Raw genomic sequence first — 11,820 nt, 5'->3', positions numbered from 1 at the left:
CACTGGGAATCAGTCAACAGGCATGTCAGACATTCTCTTAAAGACAGCAGCTTTTTTTTTATTCAAACAATTTAAACAATATTCATTATTTTTATCCATCAAATGATAAAAATAAGAATTTCATACAAATAATTAAAAAAATGTTTTAAAAACATGAACAACGTATTCTTATTTTTTGATTAATTTGAGTAAACCTTTTTCAATTTCAACTGGAAAAATACTGCAATGGAGGTATTCTTAATTTTTGCTAACATAGTACCCCTTAAATTTTGTTTTCTTCTTTTGTAATTCATTTAAAACCTATTATGCTGACACCCATAACATTAAAACCAAACTGCTTATCTTGAACAATATTCCTCAAACCACCACAGAAAGGCAACTTCAGGATTTAAGTTCTGAAATTCCCACTGGTCTCAGTTTGAATCCTGAGAGCCACAAACACACTGTTCAAACTGTACCAGCATATACATATAATACAATACAGTACAACTGTAACTAATTTAGACTGCGCTTTTGTTTTTTTAAATATCAAACTAATGCACTTTGACTAAAGTTAGAACAGCAGTTGCTTTCGAATGCGTTCAAACAGGAGAAGTAGCCAATCAAACTGTGCCACACGGCACTTTACATTCATATAACATTCATTTAGCAATGCAGTTTAAATCATTTCACATTCCATATCAGAGTCTTGACAAGCTCCTTCATTGTTTGTTGCGATGGGATCAGATTCCATTGGGCCTCACACTGCCTCACACTGATTAACTTCGCATGTGGAAAGACCACCACCACCGCCTTTCTCCTTACATTTCTCCCCAGGCGTATTTCGTCTTTTGAATCGCATCTGAATTTTCCGGGGACACCATACGAATTGTTCCTTGGATTCGTAGTGACGGTAGGCATATTCAATTAGTTCCCTGCGTTTCTTTTTGTCTCGGATTGAGAACAGGAAGTAGTCCAGAGCACTGTGCTTGACGCTGCCCAGTTCCTTGTTCACCAGGGTCTCAGTCAGGAAAAACTTCACGAGTGGGGCCTGGTAGTGTTCAAACCCAAGCTCTCCCAAGCACTTGAGGATGCGTGATATGCGGAGGTTATTGTGCGAGTTTCTGCATTAACAAAGACAAAAGGCAGTGATTTAGTAAAAATAAGACTCATGACTCGGACGCATATTAATAAACTGGCCCATATTACTCAACTTATAGAAGGGTATTCATTTTCGCTTGATCCTTGCAGGTAGATATAACAAACATGTATTTACTTCATTTATTTATAGCTTGATAAGCAGAGGCAAGGAATTAATATTGCGAGTAGAGTAGAGACTGACATATTTGACGATTCTTGAGAATGTCTTGCATTTGGATGTTTGGACAGTTGTTTGAGTCAGACAGAAATGCTTAAGGAGTCCTATCTATGTTTGTATCTGAGCTAGGTGAGCAGGCGGCGATGTTCAAAGATAATGCATTTCTGCTCTGAATTAGGGGCTGTCAGCACTGACCGGTTCAGGTTACTGTATCTTTCCTCCCAGTTGTTTGCTCGTCTCACTTCTCCAGTCCCCTCATCCACCAGCTCTATACCATAGAACCCCAGCATGAGTTTGTACGACTTGACCAGCCTCTGTTTTGCTTCCTCAGATTGCTGAAATGCCTGAGAAAACATGACATTACGCACAGCCAGCATGAGAAGGGGGGGATTGTGTCGGTCTGCGTAATTACTTACTGCAGCTCTTGAAAGCAGCTTTGAGAACGTTTTGCTGTATTCCAGCGGACCAGATATCAGTGAACTGGAGTACATTCTAAACTTGGAAAACATTTACAAACAAAACAAGCAAACAAACAAAAACAGTTACAAATGTATTAACAGGCCCATTGTGAGTTGAGGTTTCTGAATAGGGTCTATTATAATGGTGTGTTAGTGCTTTTATAGCTGATGATTACAAAGTGTATCACTAGACAAATTAGTGTCTGTCTTACCAACATACTGTACCACTATGGTATACTGCACTTTTAAATGTGTCTGATACACCGATTTCAAAAGGCTTGAAATGCTTGGTGATCGTCCTGTGGGTTTTCTTTTGTTCACAAACCTTCATTTCCTTCTGTGTGAGTTCATAGGCCCTGTAGTTCATTCCTGGCTCCCGCAAAGGAAACAACCTAAAAGCACGAATTAATGAATATTAAAATACAATGGAACTGTTTCCCCTTCATTTATTGAGCTTTACCGTAGTTTTATCAAAAGCTTTACCCCATTTACTGATTATTACCCCCAGCTGTCTGTGCTTTGCCATACTGCAATGCTCATCCCTACTTTGAAGAAATGTTCTTACCAGTTTCCTATAGTTTGTCTTCCATTCAGAGTGAAACTCCTCTATTGTTACCCCTAGACAAGCAAACATAATAAGAGTTTCCATGAATATAATGTTCATAATAATAATAATAATAATAATAATAATAATAACACATGACTAACATTCATCCTATAAAATACTGACATACTGTACTACTAACCCCTCTGTTTACTACTGTATTACTATTATGTCTGAATCCTAAAATTCTAGGTGATGCAAAACTTTTGGCCAAGCTGTAGGTCAAAGGGATTCCTCTCAATGCTTGGCTCTCAAGTCCAACTACGCAAGGAGTTCCTTGAAGTAAGAACGGTTTGGGGTGCAGGTCTTAAATACTCATTGTATGCCAGCACTGCTTTCTGGTGCACTTGCACATAAAGCATTTGGAATTAGATTTTCTATTGAGAATTCACTGCCAGCACATATGCATAGTTGTTGCTAGTCTGTATGCGAGTATCACTTACCGTCTGGCTCAGAAGGACATGCATTCTGGTAAAACAACAAATTACACATTTCCTTATTTGCATTCTCTTCATTTTCTTGCAGATTCTGTTGGACAAAGACAGTTGAAAAAAAAAAAAAAACTTGGATTAAACCAATTCCACAGGTCTCTGTTCCATCTTTGAGAAACAGAACACTGCATCACCTATTTTAAAAGGTTTAAAATGAAATCATAATACTTACTGGATATCCGTGCCGATAAATCTGCATATCTTTAGCAGCACGCATATTTCGTGCAGATTGGGACCCAAAGCCCTGCAAAACAACATAAAAACAAAGTCAAACTAAAACCTCTCAATCGAATAAACAAACATTTTGTCAAGGTGTGTTTGCATGGAAAATATTTGTTTTTCTGGTTTTCACTGGAATAAAACTGAAGAAAGTAAAAGAGAATGGGTTTTGTTAATTACCTTTTACGTATAACGTTATAGCTAAAGGTTTTGCATCACCCTATAGAATAAACAAATTTTGCTTCATAAAGTCGAATGAAACCTGCTGAATAATGTTACGGTGACTTATTGAACTACATAATGCTTTGTAGTTTTCCATATACTTAACGACAAAACTGACAAATGTAAAAATGTGACATTTCTAAATCTAACATGAAATACTGTACTACTATTATGGCTTCCGGTAGACTTTTGCGATATAATTTTGTAATTTCTTTGATTACATGTTAATGAAAAGGTCTAAATTATGTTCATAGTTTTTTTTTTTTTTAAATGATGTCTCAATCCTAAGATTCTAGGTGATGCCAAACCTTTGGCCGAGCTGAAGGTCAAAGGAGTTCCTCTCAATTGCTTGACTCTCGAAAGAGTCAGAAAGCCCCAAACAAATGTTCCTCAGTGAATTTGTACCACATTTCTACATTTCACTTATAAAACATTTACTATGCATTATTGTTAAGTATTTTTCAATGGTTCTTATTTAATATACGGTCGTAAAACCACAGTACCACCACACAGAAATGTGTGAAGCCTGGGGTACTGGTAAAAAAAGGCTTTCTTTCAATCCTAAGGAATGCAATTCTCACCAGCAGATTCTGTAACATTCCCAAGATTCCACTGCCTAACTGTTACACCTCTGTGCCCTAATTGCTACCCTGTATTGTACATGGAAAAGGCAGGTTGTACACAGATGTGAAAGCATTTCCTATGAATCCCCAGTAATTTAAAGGTACGCTATTAACTGGATGAGCTACTTACTGGCAATAGGAGTATGACACAGCTTTTACTAATCATCCAGGATGCCTACACTAGTGTACTAGCATGACACCCGCTTTCTAAATGGGTCATTCTTCTGCTTGGCCTTTCTGTTCACATCAAGCTTTTGTTTAATTCTAGATCTCCTGTGCTCTACTTTCTTGCCAGGAAAAGCTTGTACCTCTTTAAAGCTGTCTGTAATACAGTGTACCAGGGATGGCAATAAGGCTCCCAATGCATAGCAGTCCCAATGCATAGCAGTTTGATCCTGGTTTTGCTTGGGTTTGAGAAGACACACCTCAGCTTGTTTCCTATACACTGTGGCTAATCAATCTCCTATTGAAACCTGGAATGGGTGGCAATGCCATAGGAGTCGTCGTTCCATCCCTGGTGCACAGAAGGGCAAAGTATGGGAGAAACACCAAATAATTCGATTTTAGTGCAAAATTGTAGCCTGGTTCGGTTATTTCGTGTAACACTGCAGTTTTAATGTAATGAACTGTATACCGTGGTTTATATCGAAAGGGGAGGAAGCAAGAGACACGCTAGTTACACTGACTCCGCCCATTATGGGCGTGCTGTAGTTGTTTGCTCCATTTCATTTCCTTGTTCTCAAAAGGGAAGCACCGAAAGTGGTGTCACTGAAATGACAGCTTGAACAAATGTAGCATTGATAGCGACACAGATGCATTTGAAAATCGGTGCAATAGAACAGTTGCCGTGACACACCACCCCCCACCCGTAGAGCGGCATGGCATTAGCTGTTGTGCCCGTTTCTCATACACGAGCATGACAAAGCACTGTGTGTACGATACCTCCCCGGGAAGAGATGGAAATGAAAGTAAAACCATGGAAACGGTGTATTACTACGATGATGACTATGCACTTTTATTTATTAAACTGTGTATCTGGAAACTTACTATTTAAAAAAAATAATAATAATAATAACGTCCTATAAATATACGAATTGTTTTATAGTATGTTAGTACTACAGTACTGTATTGAATTTCAAATAACGCTCCGGTAGTTTAAATCGCATTACGGTACTACATCCGGTTAACAACGTTTGCTAAAGATTCCATATGAATTTATTTTTTGTCAGACAAAATTATGAAATACTAACCCCCGTTATTCAGCATTGCAAAACTAATGTTAACCACTAGTACTAGGCCTGCTATCGGAATGTAAAACACACACTGTTTTGTTACATGAGATAACTACTGGTACGTTATACATATTGACATTGCCGTAGAATTGTGAAATATAAATCTCATACAGAGCGACCGTAGTTCCAAATATATTTCTGGGGTCTACCCGTAGCGGCACACTGATCTCCATCGTCAGGAGAATCGTCCTCCTCGCTCAATGAGTCCCAGGTCGAATCATATTCATACACACAGTCCAGATCGTCTTCAGAAGGCATAACTAAGCTAAAAATAACAGACACGAAAGGTAAGCACTGTATATGCACAGAGGCAATTGAATCAACTGGGGAAAACACAGCCGACGGAACTTTTAAAAAGATCTCGTTCCAAACTGGAAGGAACAACAAGCCCCCGGCTTCACCAGAACAGAAAGCGAAACTAGTTCAATTCGCAAAGAGCTCGTAAGCGGTGACCGCAACGAAACCGCCTCTTTCCAGTTCATTTATCAACAACAACCGGCGCTGTAATTTAAGTACTTGCATTATTACGATTGATTAGATTTTCATAAATGTAGTAATATTTGAATTTAATTCATGGATTTACATCAGTCGAACAAAGCTAGTACTTAAAGTACAACTCCATGCGGTGCAGGATCTTAATTATATGCCAGGGTTACTTATATTGTATAGCGAAATTAAGTAGGCACAAAATAATACATACATTAGTTCATTAATAACTAGTAAAAAATAAATAAATAAATAAATAAATAAATAAATAAATGCAATATGACACCTTTTACTGTGCAAGCAAACAGAAGGCAGGCTCCTCCTCAATCTAATCTGAATTGAGCACATCTGTTATCACAGGAGTTATGCAACCAGTAATAGGTCTCACATGATTCTTAGTTCAGTTTCTTGAGAACCCACCACAGCGTGGACATTAGCAAAACAAGACGCATGCCAAGTATTATCCTTTTGCCCTGCATTTTAATGGAAAATGTCTTCCCAGTAATGGTTATTAAGAAATGATGCTACCCTGTATAAACTTGCAACATGTTCATGTTTGTTTCATGCAAATGCATTATAAAATGTAATTTAGGGCAGCAGTGTGGAGTAGTGGTTAGGGCTCTGGACTCTTGACCGGAGGGTTGTGGGTTCAATCCCCAGTGGAGGACACTGCAGTTGTACCCTTGAGCAAGGTACTTTACCTAGATTGCTCCAGTAAAAACCCAACTGTATAAATGGGTAATTGTATGTAAAAAAAAAAAAAAGTGATATGTGAAATAATGTGATATCTTGTAACAATTGTAAGTCGCCCTGGATAAGGGCGTCTGCTAAGAAATTAATAATAATAATTTTCATACGAGTAATTGCTTCCCCAGTATACACATGAGCGCCAACCGGCAGTGTTGTGGCGCAGCAGTCTAAAAGGGCCCCCTCCTTTCACACTTAACCTATTACATTTAGATTGGGAACCAAAAAAATAAAATAAAATAAAGGAAGGGGACCCCACTGACTGCTACACCTGACAGTGCTGAGCTCTGTGCTTTATCGGTAAATCGCTAATTAGATGACGTTTAAAATGTAAAAATACTTTTGCATGTAACAAACGTGACTAAATTGGTCATTTAGGCAGAATAAATGTAAGGTATTTAATTTCTTAATTACTTTTACAAGTGAGTTTTACTATATATGTATTTTAATAATTGTGAGGCCACTATTGAATACTAACATATTCAAACAAGCAGGACTTTCCAACACAGAATTCGGGGAGGGGTTACAGAATTCCCGTAGGTGCTCAGATTTGTAAATTTCATTGGCTCAGGTGCCTCCTTGTGGCCTTTGGTGGAACTACAAGCGTCAGTTGCAGTATGTTTCTGTTGTAGATTCACAGAAGGGGGAGTATTATACACCAGTATCCTTTCTTTTTCTATCTCCTCGGAACTGGATTGGGATTAAATTAAATGGCTCAATTCTGGGATAATGTAGGAAAGCAAATTCCTTTTAATGGGAAGAATCCATTGCTCTGCCCACTAAACCACACCAGGGCTTCATTAAAAGTAATACATCAAAAAGTAAACAACTATGACAGATGACAAAAGTGATGAATGGATATTTCAGTACAGTAGCATATAGAGCCACCTTTTTCCAGGGCAAATAATACGTGAACGGTGCAGTAAGCAGTACTTGCCATTACTCTTTCCAAACCCTTCTCTCAAACAAGACAGCAAGGGACTGTGTTCAGGGAGTGCTTTCCATGGTAATGGACTCACAGAGCGGTTAGATACTCTCATATGTCACAGCAGAGTGGGGTTTTGCAGTGCCTTGTATTTTGTCTCAGTGTAATTGAAAGGATCTTGGTACAAAGTGCTAGCCACTGGTTTTATCAGAAATGAAAATGCTGGTACAGCCCTCTGACTCCCTTGGCTGTATGAGCCAGCGTTCTGCATTTAGAATGATGGGGTGTGCAGAGCATTGTGTGTCACAGAACACTCCATAGACTCCAATAGTTCTGTCCAACCTCATCTTGAAATATCTCCAAGCCACAGTCATTCCTCTTTTAATTATTGCTTCTGTCAGTTGTTACAGGTTACAGGTTTTCCTGTTTACTTCCTTCCAAATTTCTTCTCAAGTGCATAAGCCGTTCTCAAGACAGAGCTACAGTGTTGCCTCCTTATCTTTGTACAGTATATATATATATATATATATATATATATATATATATATATATATATATATATATATATATATAATTTCTTTCCCTGTGCATTTGACAGTTGGTATGACTGACACAGCAATGGACCTCTGCAAATCAGTAACCAAGAAGAAAATGAAATGCAAGAGGATAATTAGATTGCAGCTTGCCGAGACATTCTATTTTTAATTGGTGTTCTTTCGCTGAAATCCCCGTTGGTATTAAAATAGAAAGGTGAACCATGTAGGTTGTTACAAACATTAAGAAAAAGCCCTATATTGTGTATGATCTTCCAGATTGAGTCAGCGAAGCTGGCAGCTTGTGGAAGAGGCTTGTTAACAATGATCAGCCAGCTCCTTGTTACAGCTCAGATTGCTTTGAAAACAGCAAAGCAACAGACTCACCACCATTACTTATTGCAGCTAATTGCATGGCTTTGGGAACGGTGTAGCATTCATTCAAACACACATTTTCGATTGGTAATAGTTCCTGAAACAGTCTTCCTTTCTTTCATTCTTGTCAGAGTCATTTCACCAAAGTAACATTCAATAAAATAGCACTTTGTAGCCACACATTAGCTTGACACCCAGTGATAGTGTTTAACCCTTCTGTCTTAGTTTTGCATGTTTAAAATTAACCCTTTACTGCCCAGGGTATGTTTCCATACCCATTTAATGCCAATTTTCTCAATGTCCAATATATTGGACACTGGGCAGTTAAGGGTTAAAATCTATTGATGCAAAAGTAGGGTGGACTTTTGTACCAAAAGGATACAAGAACCCATTCATTTTTTGATGGCTGTTTAAAAGACATAAAACATTTCCAGTTGCTTTAGAAAAGGAAACGCAAGGCATCAATTAAACCTACTGAGAAAGTGGGTGGTCAAGCATGACAAGATAATGATTTCCTAAAATAACATCAAGCTTTAAACCTTATAGGCAAGTTTTGTATACTGTATATGGTTTAAAAAATGTTATCCAATTCAACTTGTAATGGCTATGATGAAAGCCTATGTTATTTAAATGAATACTTGGTATCTTGAAAATAATTGGTTTTAAAAACAAAATGCAGGCTCCTGAAGATTTTAATGCCGTTTTAATTTTTTAATTTCTTTTTTTTTTTTTTTACACTTCCCTTGCTATTGCTGTGGTGTTTGCAATCCATTCTGTCCTGGGTCAGACTGAACAGACCTCCTCATTCAAAGTCATGTGACAATGTGACCTTTTAACCCTTACAGCCCCGCCTAGAGTAGAATACTTTACAACTTTACAGACTTTAAGTGGTGCTGGCAATGCTGAATGGTCAAACTGTCACATGGCTTGAATTCAATGAGTTCTGTAGCTGCTCTCGAGTTCATAGCATATACTGCTAGATCAGACAAACAGTGTTTATATTAGTAAGCTAGAGTACCATCAGCTGTGGACTGTATTGCCAGCTTTACAGCAAAATGCAAAAAACAGATCATCACTAGATGGCTCTGGTTCTTGTAGAAAACACTTTGTCTACTCTGGCCTATGTTAGATTTGTCTTTAGAAAGCCACTACAACTGAAAAGCAGTTCCTGAGGTCAGGTTAAAGTACTTTGCCACAGATACAAAAATAAAGTTATTTGAAGCGCCTTGATGTGATCAAGAAAATGGCCAAGTTACACAAGAGCCGGTTGGAAACGTCCATGCTGCTTAAATAACATAGAAAAAGCAGGAGCAAGTATTTCTGTGTCTCTAATTCTAACCTGTCTGGAGCCCCTGCCACACCTCTAGGTGGCAGGCCTGTTTCTGTAAGTGTAACTGTAGGTTTAAAAAGGTTTTCTTCCTCAGTAAATCGAATCCAACCTGTTCCTACTTTTCACTTGTTGATGTGCTTTTCCTTATAGGAGGAATGTGATCCTAAATTACCCCCCTCCATTCTCTGGATTTCAAGTTCTATTTTAATCTTAGTTACCATGGAAACGGAGAGATGTTCAAGCCCTGTGCAACAAGGCCCGGTTTAACTGTCACAGCTGGAATTTAATTGTTATATCGGATTCTGCCGAATCAAGGCCCCGGTTTGAACGATCGGCAAGTTTTAGATGAAAGTAACATTTTCACCATTAATTTTCGGTTTTTAATAACCATGCGCAAATAATTCCTGAGGGGAAATATCGCAGCTCCTGTGAATAGAAAGAACTGCCTAGAAGTAGCTGCTCTGTGCATTAATGATTCAGGCAATTGCAGCATCAATGATGAAGACTCAGATGACGAAGACGTGGAGCTTAGCGGTTTCAGATCCGATGATTAATGCCTTTAATTCTGCCGCTGCCTGAGTCGAACCCCCCCCACCCACTTTTGCCTTAATGACAACTTTACGCCCCCTGCGCGTTGACTCGACAGATTCTGGTATATACACAGTATATATATTCTTACTGGAAAGAGAATTAATCAATTGCCATGGAAAGAAATCAACATTTCGTAAGCTATATTTTAGAGAGATTAGAATTAGCCACATAGTGATTAAAAAACAAATGTGGACTTGGCTCACTCATATGTTACAGTTGTTCATATTGTGCCTTTTATTTACATCATGTCACGCACATGTTTTTAAATGCATTAATGAAATAGCTGGATTGATCAAATGTTTATGCATTAATAAAGATGGGTATAATTGGCATGCATTTATTATTTCAGGGTGACAAAAATGGATTACTTTAATGCTTTAGTGATTTGTGTTCTGCATTTGGCAGCAGTGCAACATAGAAAATAAATTAATCCGTTTAAAAATAAAAGAATAGTCTTTTTAGCCAGGACTTGTAACAGGTGAAGGAAATCCTTATAAAAACTAATCTTATTAATGTTACCATATTTTATGAAGGAACAATTAGGTACCATTTTATATTTGTGTCTGCAAAACCTCTTCCTATTAAACTCTAGTGTCTTTGTGGATTCTACCCCACCTTCCCCACCCTATAATGACTGAATAAGTGAACCGCTGATAATGTATCCTTCTGCATGCTGTACCATTCCTCTGTGAGAAAGAATAGATTTTTATATATAAACAGCTATCAGGATCTTAGACGTATATTTTTGGCACACTTTTGCTTAATAATAGCCAATTGAAATTCTGTAATCACTTTTTAAACTTGGCTGACGGGTAACATTTTTTTGCAAGATGCTCTATATATACCACAAATAAATAAATCAATTAAAAAAAAATGCAGTATAATTATGTTTTTCCTACTGTTTAAAATTACATCTTTCGTGAATTTACTTGAATGTCTCATTTACATTTTTTTTTTGTCGATTCCTTGGCTATTGTCTTACAAAAATTCATAATAGGAGTTTTTTTCATGTCAAATTGTGCAGTTGTTGTATGACTCAGAACTATCCAGGACACCAATCTGTGGCATAATTGAATTCAGAGATGACTGAGAACAAAGCACACTGACAATTTCACATACTGCACAGTGCCTTCAGCTTCCAAAGCGAACTTTGTACTGCAAATACTCCAGCCTAATTAAACCTGTCTGTATAAAATGTGTGTGTGTGTGTGCATTTGCTTATGCGTTTAGTCTTTGTACATTTACAGTGTTTTCTTTTATACATTTAAATACAGTTGGATTGAATTTACTCATCTAAACAGTGGCATACAGGTATCTTATTACAGCCTCTCTTTAACTCTTTATTAATCCAGCTGGGGACAATTATAATATATTATAATATATGAAATAAAAATAACTCCTAACATGCATGTTAATTCAAGTTGCTTAAGTAAGTGGCTTTTTGCAGGTGTTTTTTTCTCCATTTAAATAAAAAAAAAACAGAAGGCTCTGGTTGTTCTTTGTGATTGTGCTGTAGAGCTTAGCCCATCTGCTTTGATCTGACATTCTGCCATAACCTATAGGATCCTTTACTGTCCCCCAGTTTATTGAGCAGTATGAGGGGTTGACGTGTGAAAACGTCATTTTG

The 11,820-nt window shown here is 37.6% G+C and overlaps 1 protein-coding gene across 1 annotated transcript; it reads right to left on the bottom strand.

Annotated features, from left to right (window-relative positions):
- Positions 1–32: 32 nt before the first annotated feature.
- Positions 33–5,679, bottom strand: LOC117425810 (opioid growth factor receptor-like). Its single transcript, XM_059003439.1, has 8 exons — positions 5,315–5,679; positions 4,223–4,369; positions 3,023–3,094; positions 2,803–2,887; positions 2,274–2,373; positions 2,081–2,147; positions 1,493–1,641; positions 33–1,103 (listed from the first exon to the last, which is right to left on the bottom strand). The coding sequence occupies exons 1-8, from the start codon at positions 5,462–5,464 to the stop codon at positions 740–742; spliced, it is 1,134 nt and encodes a 377-aa protein (XP_058859422.1). The 5' UTR covers positions 5,465–5,679; the 3' UTR covers positions 33–739.
- Positions 5,680–11,820: the final 6,141 nt, after the last annotated feature.

The sequence above is a fragment of the Acipenser ruthenus genome, chromosome 29, assembly GCF_902713425.1.
Source record: "Acipenser ruthenus chromosome 29, fAciRut3.2 maternal haplotype, whole genome shotgun sequence".
In the NCBI taxonomy this organism is placed as follows: Eukaryota; Metazoa; Chordata; class Actinopteri; order Acipenseriformes; family Acipenseridae; genus Acipenser; species Acipenser ruthenus.
Note: the sequence above shows the minus strand (reverse complement) of the source record. Positions and strands in the feature narration are given on the sequence as shown.

Coding starts and splice junctions, on each gene's coding strand:
- LOC117425810 (XM_059003439.1), bottom strand. CDS start 5,464: ATGCCTTCTGAAGACGATCTGGACTGTGTGTATGAATATGATTCGACC. Junction 2,374..2,802: donor ATGTCCTTCTGAGCCAGACG/GTAAGTGATACT, acceptor TTGCTTGTCTAG/GGGTAACAATAGAGGAGTTT. Junction 1,642..2,080: donor TCACACAGAAGGAAATGAAG/GTTTGTGAACAA, acceptor ATGTTTTCTCAG/GCATTTCAGCAATCTGAGGA.